The sequence below is a fragment of the Cupressus sempervirens genome, chromosome 4 (genome assembly GCF_028749045.1).
Source record: "Cupressus sempervirens isolate cs-2001-9-10 chromosome 4, ASM2874904v1, whole genome shotgun sequence".
NCBI classification, from domain to species: Eukaryota; Viridiplantae; Streptophyta; class Pinopsida; order Cupressales; family Cupressaceae; genus Cupressus; species Cupressus sempervirens.
The window spans coordinates 748,479,025-748,497,382 of NC_143121.1; the positions used below are offsets into that span (position 1 = coordinate 748,479,025).

The 18,358-nt window shown below is 31.2% G+C and overlaps 1 protein-coding gene across 1 annotated transcript; it reads left to right on the plus strand.

The window, feature by feature from the left end:
* Positions 1-5,207: 5,207 nt before the first annotated feature.
* LOC149563525 (type IV inositol polyphosphate 5-phosphatase 11-like) lies at positions 5,208-9,095 on the plus strand. The gene is made up of 7 exons (XM_089826755.1): positions 5,208-5,690; positions 6,276-6,409; positions 6,609-6,685; positions 6,786-6,911; positions 7,267-7,535; positions 8,430-8,564; positions 8,688-9,095. Exons 1-7 carry the CDS (start codon positions 5,340-5,342, stop codon positions 8,889-8,891), a joined length of 1,296 nt encoding a protein of 431 aa, XP_089682881.1. The 5' UTR covers positions 5,208-5,339; the 3' UTR covers positions 8,892-9,095.
* The last annotated feature ends 9,263 nt before the right edge of the window (positions 9,096-18,358 follow it).

Sequence of the window (18,358 nt, forward strand, 5' to 3'; positions counted from 1 at the left end):
AAATATGCTCTTCTTGGATCCTCACCCACTCATAGCATGATTGCTAACTCTTGCAGGATGAAATCTTATTATTAAAAATATTTGGAAGATTTGATGTGAAGTTGCCTTTTCAAACTCCTTTCTCCCATTGGAAATAGAAATGCAAATTATATGCTCTAATTTGTTAACTTTAATGACTTGGCTTGTCTCCTCTATTTAGGACATTGCAGCTAATGTACATGCTAAAAAACTCCATGAGTTGCTACAAAATAGAATCAAGACAATCTCCCCGTTCATTCTAGACTCGACTTTGCAGTATGTGTAGAAATGACTCAACAAGATGGGAGTTCTAGCTCATTAGTCGATCATGATTTGGAGAGCACCATATCATATTGCATTTTTGTCTGACTCATGTTTATCTAGTATTGTTGTAGTGACGGTTAAGTCTGATGTCATGAGAGTAGTGCCATATCATTCTACATTTTTGGTAGATTCATGTTTACCTAGCATTGTTGTAGTGATGGTTAAGTCTGATGTCATGAGCATATTCTAGTGTTTATGTTGTAACGATGTTGTTTTATGATGTAACATTAATGTTTTAAATGCTTTATAATTCTTAGATCCTTATTCCAATAAAAAAAAATATGCTTTCATGTAAGGAAATATTTTTACACCCCCCAAATATTATCAATTCCAAATAATTTCAATTAGTTTATTAATAGATAATGTGCCCTAAGATAATTAAGGGAAGTGTCAATAGTTTAGGGAGAAGAATTATGACTTGCATTAAGACCACCATCATAAAGTACTAAAATATGATTATTAATTGAAGGAAATATATTTAAATGGAATGAATCATTATTTTTTAATGTTAGAACTAAATTAGTGTCATAACAAGAGGTTTCAACATCATAGTCCATTATGGAAATACAGTGACTTAAAAATTAGTGATAATGTACTGAAAAGCCTTATATCTAAAGTGAATAAATAGATTGACAATCACAAGAACTAGTAGTGTAAGCATAGATAAAATAATTTGATTGAAGAATAAATACAAGATAAATAAAGAAAAATATGAATAGATTACTAAATATGCAAGGATTAAATCCAAGGATGTGTTATGATTATATCTAATCAAGTGATGTATGGTTATAATATATTTTTTTCTCATTTTTAAGATCTAGATCAGTGAGATAAGAAATGAATAGCTAGAGTTAGAAAAGTCTAGTTGAGTTTTATGATGTGGAAATCATAAATTTTGATTATTAGCTTAACATTGTGTTATTTATGGTGATCAAACTATACCCTATAAGAAAATTATTAAAATATTGTGATAAATGTTCTCTTAGATTACTAATGATATAGATATGATCCTATCGTGTTGGTTAGGTTTGGGCAAGGCCAAATTATCAAGTAACAATTTTCCTAGGTCTAGGTTAATATGCAACGTGGAGCCTATTTTGTGTTCACATACATGAACTATTAAAAAGAAATTATGCTACAAATCATAGTGAATATTATTATTATTTTACAACAGTTTTTGGTTACCCTCCTAATGTTTAAGTAGTAAATAAATATCAAGTTGTATCATCTTTACAATATCTAAAAATGACATATTACTCCGATCATTCAAATTGTAGAAACACATATATCAATGTAATAAATCTAGTAAGGAATATAAAACTGCATTTTTTTATCATGGAATAAATGGTATACTAATACGAACATACAATCTAGTTAACAATCTAGTTAAAATATAGATAACATATATAAAATAATGAAATCTAAAGAATGTGTTCCTATAAATGTTCCTATAAATATTGAGATGAATTTTACAACTTAGAGTATATTTTCTCTTACATAAACTCCACTAAACTTAAATTCCTCCAACATAATCTAAATAACTCATAACTTCCAAAAAAATTAGCGCCTATTTGTTCATCAACCCCCCCAAAAATATATTGAGATTGCGTTCACCGAATCTTTCTTATGCCCTATATATACTTGCAAATTGTTATCATTAATCACAAGTTAGAGATTTTATTTATTGAATTTATAATTTAGAAAATTTGTACATGCATATGGAAAACTAAAGTAGTCAATCACATGTTGAGATTATTAATCCTATATGAAGTATAAAATTAAAAATGGAAGTCTTTACCTTCAATGAAGTAAAAATTTTGGTGTGTAGAAATATTGTGATTATAATAGAAGGGAAAAAGAAGGAATGTGGAGAATGTGGAGGGGAGAATGAAGAAGGATTTTGAGCTATGGTATTATGAAGATAAGAATAGTTGGAGGAAGTTTTAATAGTATGAAAAAAGTAAGAGAGTTTATGATGAGAAAACAGAGAAGCCTAACACAATTGAGAGAAAATATATGAATTCAACATAATGAGAGCTTCAAATATTTCATTCAACTTATTGATAATTTAGTAAAAGATAACATCTCACAAATATTTTGTGATCCTAATGGAGAACTATGATTACAACCCCAAGAAATGAGATAATGAATAATTTAATATTGAAATCTTGGTGAAGATTAGGTTTATATAATAAACATGGGCATTTGAGTACTTGTGTTCAAACTCAAATAGCTAAGGATAGTAATGTCCTAATCAAATTAGATGCCCAAACTTTAAGGTTTAGCTAAATATGAGGTAATAAGGATTTTTCTCCATCTTTGTTTGCATATATGTGATTGATGAAAATTATTAAAATGGATTGAATAATGCCTGACATGACAAGGGGGAAGGATTGTAAAACAAGTGAAAAATGTGAGAAAAATACTATAAAGTATGCAATATTTTATCATACACCTTCAAGACAAAAGACAAAAGATATAACCTAGTCTAATATTGGTTGGAAGTCAACAACCCCCATGATTGTTATACAAGATTATAATCATGTCAAATTGTGATGAAAAATACAAAGATCTAGTACAAGATTATACTCATATCAAATGTGATGTAAAATGCAAACATCAAGTATCTTGGTGCAATAGTTTATGCCAACATCTCATGATGTTAATGGCTAATGAGGTGCCTATACATGTCATTATTTAGTCTATTTGATAATTTTAGCTAGAAAGTTCATTTGGTCCTATAATGACTATATTTTAAAGGATCAACTTGTAGCAAAAAAAATTAAATATGAATGAAGAAAAGTATGTTGTATTATGTTACCTAATCAAAAAGATTAAATTATGAAAAGTAGAAAAATACTATAACTCGTAGTTGCTAAGGACTAAAGTATCCAAATTATCTTAGACCGTCTATGATAAAAATTAGTAAATATAGAGAAAAATATCAAGCTAAGAGCTACAATTAAATATAAAAAATATATTTATTTACTCTTAATAATAAAATATGAATTATAAAATTATTTTAAAAAATTTATGATTAATTATGTGTCTTTCTTTGCAATATTTGTAAACTTCAATTAGACACTCCCTCTCTTATTTTTTAATTTTTAAATATTAATTATTATCTTATATATAATTATTTGGGACCTAATCATTTTAAATCTAGAAATATAAATACAAATTGCGCAAATAACTGTTCTACATGTTCATTTAATAAACATTAATGTTATTATCTTTCTATAATTCATGAGACTTTATGTTGTTGTTGTTATTTCTATATTTGATTGTATGAGATATAAATATGAGCAATTAATTGTCATACATGTACATCTTAAGCATTAGCCTAGGAGAGGACCCTATAATGGGGCATGTAACATTGTTCTCCCCTAAATCTTATGTGAATATTTCAAATTGCTCTAAATTTTATAACTCTTACTTTCCAAGTCCCCTAATTAAAATATTTAAGTCCACACGACCGAACATGATGCCAATTTAGCATTTTTTTGGTAAGGTGTTCAAAATGATCACAAAAAGAATTAAGTCCTATAGTTGTACACTAAAGTCATGTTTATTGGCATGTTGATATGACATCAAATTATTTGTTATTTCTAGATATACTCAATCCCTTTTAAGATAAATATTGACATAATAATTTTTATACTCCACTAAAATATTAATTCCGCCTAACCACAATCTTCACTATTGCACCTTAATGGCAACAGATTTTCACAATCGAAAAGACTTCTATTCTTGTTTTCCGATTTGATTGTGCTAAGATACAAATTTGTGAAAATAATTATCACATATGTACATACACAGTAATATTATAGATTTCCACAATCCATGTGATTTTGTTGCTGTTGTTTCTCAATTGGACTATATGACTCCTACATAGGTGAAATTTCGAGGAACATCACAGATCATTATAAACATGGAAAATGTGAAAATTTGGCTAAAAGAATGTTTGATGCGCGTACAAGCAAATAATTGGCATATCAATTTCAGCCATAACAATTGGCGTATCAAAACTATGAGCCAATTTGTGCACCGTGTGTACGCGAGAAGCGTGCGGCCCAAGCAAACAAATTCGGTAGGTGTGTAGGGCAACTTGCCAATCTTGAAAAGATGACCGTTCGAGTTCAAAATTGTCCACATCGAACCCAAAATACTGTATATTTCTTTCACAACGTTAAACATGAAATAACGTGGCCATACGTATATTTCACGACGTAGCCATACGTATGTTTTCTTCCCGCCCTTACTGAAACATGCGACACGTGGCAGTCCCAAATGTAACGACGTAGCCATTTCTTCAATCCCGCACTCAGCACGCGACACGTGGCCAACATAAATGGAATGACCTAGCCAGACGTATATTTTCCGCCGCCTCGTACTCTAGATGCAACACCTAGCCAAACGTATATTTTTCAAACATGGAACCGAATCAAATGTTAGATTTGATTCTGCCACGTCACCCCTGTTTCATAGTCAACCCGTGATTTATGACCGTTGGGTAATAAAAATGTGGGGACAGCGACATTTCAATCTGTCTGGCTTTATATGGCAGAGCTCGGCATTTGCTCTGAAATGCCGATTTTACACGTGTCATGAAATACGGCCTCACCATTTTGTAGTTGGCCTTTACTTCTCGAGTGACGCTTCTTCAATACGTGTTCTTTTTGACTTGAGAATATGCATAAAAAGTCCAAATATCTTATCGACAAAACCTGCCTTTTTTCCAGCTGCCGACCATAATAATTTGTCAAATATTTATACTGGACTCTGTACGTGATTTAATTGTAATCTGTATTAGGTTCAGTTGCTCCAGCATACACGTAAACTTTTCAGACTTTCTCTTTCTCTTTCTGCCCCCTCTTTTATATATAGAAATTCTGTGGGTTTTCTGCATTTTCTCTTATTTTCTGCCTGGGAATGTATCAGAAGGTTATTGCATGCAAGGCAGTTGTTGCATGAACAATTGAGGAGGTGAATGTGAAATGGGTAATTGTGCATGCAGAGGTTCAGAGAGAATTAGGGTTGAGAAGACAAGTGGTTTGAATAGGGAAGAGATCATGTGTAGGAATAGAACAAAGTTTAAAGCTTCAAGGAATTTGAAGGTTTTTCCAAGAGATTATGAAGGATTTAAGAAATCCCATGAAGGTACAATGCAGAGAAAGATGAGTGATTCAGAGAAAATGGGTTTCGTTGGTCATAGAAATCTCTGCCAGAAAGAGAGTGTAGATTGTGGTGCTACTGCTATCAGGAGGAGTGAAAATAAGTCTGGGTGGCTCTTGAATGGAAGATCCGATCTTTGCATGTATATTGTCACCTGGAATATGAATGGCAAGGTACGATATTATTTATATATTCTTGATTCCGTTTGCAATAGTTTATGTTCTTTTAGTTTTTTCATTCTGATGATAGATCGTAGAGTGTGATTTGAAACGTTGATGCAAAAACACTGCAAACAATCAAATCCAGAAACTACATTGATCATAAATACTATCACGTAGTATTTCTAGATTAACTATATAAGGTTTGATGATAAAAAAACATACACAATCAAATCCAGAAACTATTTGGTCCATTGAAATGGATTGTAGAAATCTGATAATATTTTGTATAACTCTGTAATTCAGAACATTATGGTGTTCGATTTGGAAAAATAAAATTGCTTTTTTCAATCTTTTAATCATGTCTGATAGTTGAGTTTTTCTATAGTATTTAGATTCTACAATATATCTTGATTATGGATCATAAAGTGTCATGATAAAATGTCTATGTAATAAACTCTAATACAATTTAAAACATGAGAATAACAATAAACAACCTTTGTAAAACTTGATATCATTAAGTTGGGTAATTGTTAAATCTAAATTATCTGTTAAGTTCATTTGGTTTCTTTTGACTGAGGATCTGAATGTATGTAGCAGGTTGCTTGTCATGACTTGCTGAAGCTTCTTGGAAGAAAAAGAGGCAGCTTTGATTTTTATGTGGTGGGATTACAGGAAGCTCCACATGCAGACATTGCTTCTTTTATTCAGAAGGCCCTCGGTCGCAATTACAGGTTGGTCAATGTGTTTTTTAGTCATTTATTCAATGTATCACACAAAGTTGCATTTTTGGATACATTTTTGTTTGGCAAGTTTGATAAGAACTCCGAGTCACTCATTCAATGTATCACAACTTTGCACCTTTGGAAAATTTCTAGTTAGTTTGGCAAGTTAGATAAGATATACGAGGACTGATTTGATGTTTGAATTTAGCATGGTTAAGGCGGCCACCATGCAATCACTTCGGCTCTACATTTTTGGAAGAAAATCTTGGGATCCCTTAATCAGAGGTAAGATTCTAACTCTGCTTCTTCTTCATGCTATTTTGAACTAAAACCAAATAAATAAAGTTTACAATAGTTTTAAGGCGTTAATTGTGGGTTAATGCAGATGTGAAGGTGGATAAGATTAAAGGAGGAGGCCTAGGTGGCGTTGTTGGGCGGCAGAAAGGAGCCGTTGCCATTTCCTTTGACTTCATCAATACCTCTTTTATTTTTATATCCTGCCATCTTGCTCGTAAGCACATTTTTCTCTGCTTCAAAGATTCCAATTTCCATTTTTCTCATTGCCTCTGTTTAAAAAATTTATTGATAGTTTGACTTGGGTTTAAATTGCAATCACTAGAGTCTATTATTAGGTCGAGCATCCCACCAACCAGCTTGGAATTATATTTCTTTTTAATTTTTATATCTTAACATGTATGTATTGACCTATGCTTTAAATTATTAAGATTAAGTTCAGAATATGTTAGTGTGTGAATTGACCTATACTATAAATTATTGTTAGATCTTAAAAATGATGTATAAACTATTTAGTTTAGTTCACTCAAAGATGAAATTCTGACATGGGTATATTCTATGTTTGAGTGCAGCTCATCAGAGTAATGTAGAGGAACGTAATTCTCAGTACCAACGTATTAGCCAGACTATATTTTCAGACTCAACCAGCAGAATGCAATCACCATGTTTGCAGAATCCAAACCGGCTGACAGACTCACTCGGGCTTAAAAAAGAAAGCAAAGTAATAACTCCAACCTCTCTTGAAACTTCTGATGTGGTCGTCTGGTTGGGTGATCTGAACTACCGAATTGAAGGATCTAGAAATTCAGTTGGTTCTCTCATCAATCAAAATTTCCAACAGGTAAATACTTTCTCATGGCGGCACACAATTTTTAATATATATTTTTTCTGTTTGTAAATGTATTTGAGCCAGACATGTACATTAATGAGAACATAAATGAGGTATCTCATCTTCAATATCAACTTTCAATTACAATATCTCAAGAAATAAACTTTGAGCTTTGATAACAACAATACCACTATCATATTTAAATCATTAATATCATGTATTCAAATTGGAGTTATGAATAGGTAAGGTCAAATATAAGAGATCTCATCTTTAACATGAATATTAATAACTTGAACTTTGAAACATGAATACCAACATCACATGTAAATCATCACAAGAATGATGAATCAATGAGATTACAAATAAGGAATCTCATCTTCAATTTTGAGCATTCACAAAACTTTCTGATATGATTCCAACTTTAATAATGAGAACAATAAGTACATATAAAACATTGCATTATATATTTGAATTAGAGCTATGAATCGATAAGATTGTAAAATAAGAAATTCAATTTTTAACATGAATATTCAACAATAGCATTCTAACAAGATTTGAACTTTGATAACAAAAACACATTAATAATATCAGATTTTCACAATCCATTTCTAGTGTCAAATTTTGTTTCTGGATTAGATTGTATGTGTTATTTTAACATCAATGTTTCAGATCATACTCCGTGTTCCATCATCAAAATGAGAGAAGGATAGAAAAAAAAAAAAATATTATAAATCACATAATGTGATCCGAATGTTGATACTAAAATAAGAAACAAAGTTTGATTAAAAAAACACATTTCAGCCATCACACTATGTAAATCCACTCTATAATTCCAAACTTTTGTCTTCAACTTATTTTCAGTGGTATGACAATGAAGAAAAATAAAACCCCATGTTATGGTTGCAGCTTAGAGCAAAAGATCAACTTTCTCGAGAAGCAGAAAAGGGAGAGATATTTCATGGATTCTGCGAAGGGCCATTGTCATTTCGACCCACTTACAAATATGACATTGGTACAGATGACTATGACACAAGCACCAAGGTACAAACTCAACATGTTGGTTATATATTGAAGGCTCTGATGTTTTCAAATATATTGAAGTCTGATCATTTTGTTTCTAAATGTCTTTTATATATATTTATGGTTATGTTTAATTTCTTGCAGAGGAGAGTCCCATCTTGGACAGACAGAATTTTGTACAGGATAAATTCAGGAGGCAATATAAAAGCCCACGTAGAAGATTATGACTCTATTGACTGTATCAAGGGATCTGATCACAAACCTGTGAAAGCTCATCTTAATATCAGATTTAGGCGGCCACTTGCAAACCACCTCCAAGCTACAACTTCATGCTCATGCATGTATTAAATGGAGGAGTTTTTTATTTTATTTTATATGACAGACCTTGTTCATCAATTGTTCCTTTGTAAATTGTAAATACCAATGTATCTCTTGAAAGAAAAGAGACCTATTGGAGTTAATGGAGGAGTCGACATGTAAATCTGAGTATGCAGTTATCATTCTTAAACATTATATATTAATGATAATAAAGTCAATTTTGACTATTTAATATTTTTAGTCTAAGAATCAAGTCTTACTATATTTGATGATTAAATCATTCCACATAGAATTGCTAGATTCTTATTCTTGTCCAAATTATTAGAGATCTTTGATAACATTATGAAAAGATCTCATAATATTTTTTATTTTTCTTAATTTATATATATTATTGAACATTTGAAAGAATAATAAAGCTTAACAAAAAAATTGGTAAGTCCATTAATTTTATATCACATCTTTTTGAAAAAGAATGAACTCCTTTTAAATTATAGCACATTTGCTTTTGTTCTTTAAATTATTCTGAGGACAATCATTAGTGTAGTACTTTTTGTTTTTCTTCTTTGAAGGTAATATAATAATAAATTTTCTATCAAAAATTTAATCTAACACAATAATAACATTTTTATAAATTTTGAAAGTTTCTCAATTTAATTGTATCCCTTTTTGTATCAATGTTTCGAATCACACTCTATGATCCATCTTTTGTTCTCTATCATTCATCCTGATTATGGATCACACAGTGTGATCCAAAATGTTGATGCAAAAAATATCAACACGATTGAATCCATAAACATTCAATGACTATCGATAGATTGTGAAAATTTACTGTCTCTCATTTCTTATAAATTTTCATTGGACATTAAACCTAATCATTGATCTAAATTAATATTTGATCAAAAGCATTGTGAATTATTAGAGTGAAGAAGAAATCAATAATGTAAAGTAACATTCAATAACATTTCTTTGTAAATCAAATGAAAAATAGTTTATTGATCTAGATTCTTAATATCATTTATAAATTGTAGACTGTTTAAGTTTCACTATGTATCAAATAAAATGATAAAGTAATTAAATGAAAGGTATGATAAAATTAATAATTTAGTAATTTGACAAAATATCAAATTAATATTTTGTAAAAATATGACAATTTAAGTTGTCTTATATAGCTTTGTATCGTTCATCAAAAGTTAAAACCCTAATTTGAACTATTTAGACTAAAGCGAAAATTCACCATAAAAATAAATCTAATAATTTTTTGATAATTAGTAAGAATTTATTGGTAAAAATAGAAATGGGTATTTTTTAGAGTGGTATATTTTGGAGTTGCAATTTTGTTTAAGTAGGAAGAATCTTATAGAAGAATGCATATCTTAGCACTTTTGAGATTTAAAGTTTTATTTTCTATTACAAAAACAATAATTTTTTTCATTACATCTATATGCTATATGGAAATTAACCATGTAAAAAAAAACTAAATAAAGTTGACGTTAAACATCACATAGTAACTAATTTGATTATAGCCATACATCTCTATCAAGTTAGCAAAAAAATTGGTACATCATGGTACAACCTAGCATACTGATATGAAATATCATTTCATCTATGACTAAGTTCAAAAGAAGGAGGTTGAACTAAAACAAATTAGTGCTCAAGGTCAACTAGATGATATCTTAACCAAAGCAGTAGCAAAAAATTAGTTTCTTGCACTTTGGGATCAAATCATGAGTCCTCTCTATGTCAAGGGAGAGTATGTAGATAGTTGATGCTTTCAAGGAAAGTTGAAGATTTTTTAGATTTAGTTCAGCTTTGTTTTTTTAAGTTTTACTTAATTAATTATTTTCATTCTAAAATAAAGCTTACTTATCATGCAAGGTTGGAGTTTTTTAAGCAATTCCTCTTTGTTGAACAAAGTGTATTTTATCTATTCTTTTTAGTTTTAGTAGTTTTTTTATGGATGGGATTTTAATAAGCATGCAACCTTTGTTTTTCAAGCTACCATGAAATTCATTAAGAAATTGTAATAAAGAATACTATTTTGCAAGAACCACGCCAATGTATTAAAGGATGTATTCATTGCATAGAAGACACAAAAATGCATAAATATTTGCACATAGATTAAGCTAGCATGTTCCCTTTCAATCAATTATATTGCGAGAATTTATGAATGTTGTGAATTGCATTTCTTTTTTCATACTTGAATAAAGGAGTTTTCTAGATGGGGAAACAAATCTAAATGAGATCAAAATGCTCAACTATGAGAGTTGGTACAAAAATTTTAAGATGGATGAGGCACTGTGTGATAGTGAGGTGAAATTTTAGAAGCATAATGGTTTAAAGAAAAAGAGCTAATAAATGATAATATGATTTTAATGGAATGTTTACATACCAACTACACAAGGTATAATGTTAAAAACATCAAGGGACACATGCACCAAGATAGTGTCCAAAAAAGTGGACACGGTGAAAAAGAAGTCAAAAGTACACATAATGTGATCATGTTATGTGCACTTTTGATCAAATTTCAAAATGGGCCTTGGCTCGGTAATGAGCCAAGGAATTTTTTTTTTTGAGTGCATGTGCATTGAAGACCTTCTATCACTACTTGAGCTACTAGTAGATGGTGAGTATTCTTCATCATCATCATCATCATCAAACATAGGCTCACATGCATATCTTCTTTCATTTGTTGTTTTCCCCTTTCTAGCTCTTCAAATCATTATCTGTAACTTATGTCATGGGTCCAAGAAGCTCTTCCCACTCTTTTGCATTAACCAGGTAGGATTTGTCTCTTAATCCTAAGTAATTGGTTAATATTTTCATTCTTAACAGAATTCATAACCAAATTCTCTATAGCTAGTTTTCTTCTTGATTGCTATAATATTTTCTCTTCAACTGAATGTTTTGTAATTAGTTGATATACAATCACAATTTTCTCTTGGCCAATCCTTTAGTCATATGATTGATCCTTTAGATCCACAAAAGAGTTGAAATCTAGATCAGGTAGAAGAATAGTTTTAGATCCCCAATTTAATAACTTCATCACCCAGTAAATTTTCAAGTTTCAGTGGCACCATTTGACAGTTTTCATTTGTACCAAGAACTTCTGAAATAATAAGCATTTTAAGGAAGGCATCCCCCATCATCCTCATAAGATGAAGGCCTGAACTAATTTCTAGTTTTTCTTTATCTAATGATTCTAAAGGAAATAACATTCTTACTAGCAAATTTAGTTGCCAAGCATATCTTTTCCTTTTGGTTGTGGGGATCATATTTTAGTATCAAAATACTCTTGATGTATCTTTCCCAATGTACATGGGAATGTACAACCACTATAATGTGCTTTGTCTTATAATCTTTAGTTATTATTATCAGGGTGTACATAACTACAAAGATTTTATCAGCTTCACAAGCTATAGGTTGTAAAAGACCACTAACAATTTGAAGCCTTCTATATGTCAATAATTTGAATGATGGATAGGAAAGATATCCAAGGATAATCATATACAAACCTTTTTTGAAAAAAAAACCTTCTCCTACTGAAAGCCTCTACAAATAGATGATGGCTAAAACAAACACCTTCTTTTTCTGTACTACTTGTGATAGTTTTCAAGCTCCAATAGTCTCATACAAAGATAGGTTATGATGATCTTGTATATTGTTGAGATAGAGAAGACCTAGTTAACATTCACCTTGGTTTCAATTAACACATGATATTCATGTGAACCTAGATCTCAAATGCTGATGATGAATACTCCACATCTACTAGTAGCTCAAGTAGTGACAAAAGGTCAAAGTGTACATAAATGAAAAATCCTCTTGATGTCTTTTCCCTAATGTACATGGGAATGTATAGCCACTGTAATGTGCTCTATCTTATCATACTCAGTTATTATTATTGGAGTGTACGTAACTGCAAAGGTTTTATTTACTTCACAAGCTATAGACTCCAAAATACCACTAAAAATTTGATGCCTTCTATTTTCTGATAATTTGAATGATGGATAGGGAAGATATCCAAGGTTGATCATATAAAGACCTTTTTTTAATAGACCTTCTCCTACTGAAAGCTTGTACAAATAGATGATAGTTGAAACATACACCTCCTTTTACTATACTACTTGTGATTCTAATACCTGCAATATGGATTCCAAGGATCCTTCAACTTCATAAAACAAGAAAGAAAACATCCCATAGTAGAAGTAGCATACAGACATGTCTAGTGATCATATTGTGTTGAAGATAGCTTCTGATCTAATGTCACATGATAATGATGATGATGATGATGATGAAGAATCTCCATCTACTAGTAGCTCAAGTAGTGACAGAAGGTCTCCAATTTACATGTACTCATAAAGAAAATTTAGAGAGAGATAGTATGGGATCTTAAGGGGTTTGAATGTCTCTTTTGACAGAAGGAATCCTTGTGACCCCTTTCAATACATTAGAGCCAACAAGTCTCTAGAAGAACTTATATTTTTCAATGGAGGAGATACACCCATTGGATCTACAATAATCTTAGATATCTCACCTCAATTGATGTCATGTCAATTTTGAAGCTTTCTCCAAAGTAGAGCTCCTTATCCTTTTATAGTACCTACAAGAAGATAGAAATTTGAAGTTCAATGATAAGCTCTATAGATACCTCGAAGAAGAAGGTACACTAAAACATAACTTAACATGATCTTATCAAAAGATATAGGAGGGATGACAAAAAATAAAGAATTCTAGTTGTCAAAAACCATATTAAACCTTTCTTGATTCAAAAATGTTATTTTTGTCTTGACTTGATACCTTTTTCCATCTCCACGAGTCTTTTATTTTTCTTTCTCTTGCCACTTTGGAAACATTTGTGAATTAGGATTAAATGGTTGTAAAAAAGCTTCACGAGAAATCTGAAAGAAATATTTATTTCTCATAAATAGCAATATTTAACCCATACTACATACCCCATTAACATGCAAAGTCATAACTACATACTTCAACACAAATACTTACTAAAAAAAAATACAATGGAAACAAGCTCATGTTTACAAGTGACAAAATGATTGCAACATATTAAATTAAGTATACTGCATATGATGATGATGGTTTCATTTCCATTCCCTCCAAATATGGTAGGGGTGGCATATTGATAGGCTCTAATGATTATTGAGACTAGGAAGACCTAGTTAACATTCACCTTGGTTACAATTAACACATGATATGCATGTGAACCTATGTTAGATGATGATGATGAATACTCACCATCTACTACTAGCTCAAGTAGTGACAGAAGGTCTTTAGTGCACATGTACTTGAAAACTTGTGATGAAGATGGCACTTGCAACTACTGGACTGTCATGTAAAACTTGTGATGAAGATGACACTTCCAGCTACTAGGAGGTCATGGAAAAATTGTGATGAATGTTGTTTCAAGATCTACACTAAATTGGCTATCAATGTCTAGCATCAATTTTTATTTTATCTTGGTAAGATATCCAAAAAAAATTCTAGACATTTGAGAAGAATATTGTTGTAGGTTTCCTTGTTTTCCATGGTGAGGTACCCTTAGCTTAATTTCAGACCCTTTTTCCTATTCTCGACATATACACAAAAAACCATCACTGAATTTTCCTACTTGATAAAATGCAAAGAGAAATTCAATGAAATGAATTGACATACCTTAGATCCTTCACATGAAGTTTTCACTATTTCTTCAGAAGATGATTTATCTTCTTGTTCAACCATGATAATCTCTCTCCTATATCACGACCTTACATTGTATTGTTGCATTGGAATTAGGTTTTCCCTATAAGGGTCCCCATTTTGATGAAAAAAAAAACTAAATGATTCCAAGACCCACAATCTAAGTTCCAAAAGCTAAACTTTCTTGGATAGAATTGACATTTAAATCTTTGTATAAAACCCACTATGCATCGTCCCTCCACCACACTCTTTCTTTGTATGAAATCCACTATACTGTTGGAAATATAAGAGGAGTAATTGAGAGAGGAGGGGTAAATCAATTTCCACTAAAATAAATCCCAGATCCCTTAGATGTCAGTGCAAAACATAAACTCTACAAAAATATTGTAGCTTGGCAAACACACAGGCACTCAGTTAATATTGATAATATGATGTAACTCGGTAACCATTGAAATAAAAATTGTAACTTGGAAAATCCTTAACATGAAAATCTTAGGATATTAAGATTATGATTAACCTTAATAACTCAGTTGCATACACATGAAAGAAATAACATGAACACAAGTGACACCAAGATTTAACATGGAAACCCAATTTGGGAAAAACCATATATTGCAACTAGTTACTATTTTTCTCTCTTCTAAAGTGAGCCCTATTAGGAGCCATCCATGTTAAAGGATATAAAACACACTATTAGGTGTGACCCTAGGATTTAATCACCCTATTAGGAATGGCCTTGTTAGAGGTCTTTAAACACTTCAATCTAGAAATGCCACCTTGTTAGAGGATTTACAAATAGTTGTTAAGCCAACTCTGTTAAGAGATTTAGATTACTGCCACAATGGTTAGAGAGTAACAATGAGATGACCTAATTTTTGATGCATCGATAGTGCTGATTTTAGATCTCACTTCTGGCTCAAATACTTGATCCTTCCTGATCGAATGTAACTTTGCAACTCCTCAAGGATCTTTTTCTTATCCTTCTAATTCACTTCCTCTAAGAATGTTCTATTCTTCTATGCACTTACACACTTTCAATCCTCAACTAGACCTTATACTTATATCATACACATTGTCAAGTTGACTTGAATACATCTTAGAATAATTAATATTCATCTCCTTAGCCAGATAGAACCAACAAACAAATCCAATAAACTCAATATGGAAAAACAATAAAATCCTTTGTTAGCTAACCATGCTCAGTAGACACTAACTCAAATGACTTTTCCTATGTTAACCAAGTGAACTTGGTTAACACTGCATCTTCACAAACTTTCCTTGGTAACCGAGTGAGCTTGGTTAACACTCAATCTATCCAACTTTCCTTTGTTACTCGAGTGAGCTCGATTAACACTCAACTTCTGTGAACTTCTCTTCGACACTCGAGTGAACTTGGTAGACACTATCTTTTGAACTTGGCAAACACTAGAATTCTTGGCAGACACAAGAAACTATCTTCATTTCTCAAGTGAGCTCGGCATATACTGATTGGTAAAGATATGACATTTTGTGTATCATCAAAGACAATACACAATTAACCAATTATTTTAAACAATCTCCCTCTCTGGCATTGATGGCAATACAACATGTCATAATACAATGAAATTTTAGAGAAAAATAAAGTAATGAAAATATCCTTGATTTCATTTTGATTTTCATCCATGAGAACTTCCTCTATCTGTGTAAACTCCCTTTGACTTTAGTTTCTCCCTCTATCAACAAACTTTGTCTTCAACATCTTCTTCTGATAGAAAAAATCTCCCTCTTTGATATCAGCTCTAAATATTTCAGACCAAGTTCTTCCTCTTTGACATCTCTACAAATTCTCCCTCATCACAAAACTCTCCCTCTTTATAAAATTTGTGTGAATATGACAACAAACTATCCCTCTTTGACATCTTATGCCAAAGACAATATTCAATGAATATCAATGTACCTCATGTATTCATATATATTTTTTCCTTTGATTACTGCATCAAATTGGTTGATCTTCAACATGCTCTAGTTGATACATCACTAAACTTCATTTAGTGAGCTTCTTATAGGGGAATAACCCTTAACTTACCTTTTAGATACAAAAATGCATCCTTAGGTAATGGCTTAGTGAATATGTCTACAATTTGTTCTTTAGCATTCAAATATTTCAATCTTACCTCTTTATCTTGCACCAATTCTCTTAGAAAATGATATCTTATTGCAATGTGCTTGGTCTTATATGCATCACAAGATTTTTTGATATATTAATTGTACTGGTGTTATCACAGAAGATAACCACTGGATCCTTGATATCTACCTTCATACCTACCAACAATTGCTTAAACCAAACAATATTGGAACAATTAACTGTTGTTGCAACATACCCTACTTCTGCTATAGACTAAGAGATACAATTTTGCTTCTTGCTTGTCCAAGACACTAGTCTTTTACCAAGAAAGAATGCTCCTCCACTAGTGCTCTTCTTGTCATCAATACTTACTGCCCAATCAACTTCAAATCTCATGGGCCTCCTTTCTTGTACCATAATCCATAGTCTTCAGATACCTCATGATTCCTTTTATTTCCATCATATGGTTTTCTTTAGGTTATTTTAGAAGGTTGCCACCATACCAATTGCTAATGCAATATTAGGCCTTCTATGCACTACATATTGCAGTTTCTCAATCATTGATCTGTATGTAGTTTGATCTACTTCCTTGGAATCATAATTCTTGGAAAGCTTATGTCTAGTAGACATAGGTGTTCCAACTAGTCTTGAATCCTCCATTCCAAATTTCTTTATCATCTCTTTGATATATTTGGATTGAGTAATTTAGATATCATATTTCTTATGTTGAATCTACAAACCAACAAAGAATTTTATCTCTCCAAACATGGACATCTCAAATTCCTTATTCATTTCCTCTGAAAAAGTTTTGCACAAGTCATCATTTCTAGTAAACAATGTGTCATCCACAAAGATTTTTGCCAACACAATCTTCTTGTCTGTTCCTTCTTTAATATAAAGGTTTTTGTTATCATTTGTCCTTTGAAAACCAATCTTGATTAACTAGTTATGAAGTCTTTCATATCAAGCTCCAGGAGGTTTCTTGAGACCATACAATGTTTTGTGTAGTTTACAAACCATATCCCTTTTGCTAGGATCTACAAAACCTTCATGTTGTTGATGTAAACTTCCTCTTCAAGAATGCAAATTTCACATCCATTTGATAAACTTTAAATCTTTTAAATACAACATAACAAGTAAAGTCCTAACACCTAATCTTGCAACAAGAGAAATTTTTTCACCATAATCAATACCTTCTTCTTGCGAATAACCTTTTCATATTAACCTTTCTTTGTTTCTAGAAACTTCTCCATCTACATTCAACTTATTTTTGAAAACCCACTTTGTGCCAATTACATTTTTATCCTTAGGTCTAGGAACAAGAGTCCAAGTCTTATTCATTTCTATTTGTTCTATCTCTTCATTCATTTCTTCAATCTAGCTTTCATTATCCAAAGCATCTTTAACTGATCTAAGTTCAAATTTAGTAAGTAAACGTGTACCTTTCAATTTGTATCTTATCATTGTACCATCTGACAAACTGATCCCACAATAATGGGTTCCACTTTTTGACCAATTTTGACACTGAAATCAATATTTTGCAACAAACGTCACATTCAAGTCACTATATCTTGAAAACTATAAATAATTTCAAGATGACATGAACTAATGATTTTGAGTACTCTGTTCATACTTTGTAACCATATTTTTTAATCTAAAAAAAAATTATTTATGTCAATTTTTTCATCTCCTTCGAAAAGTGGTA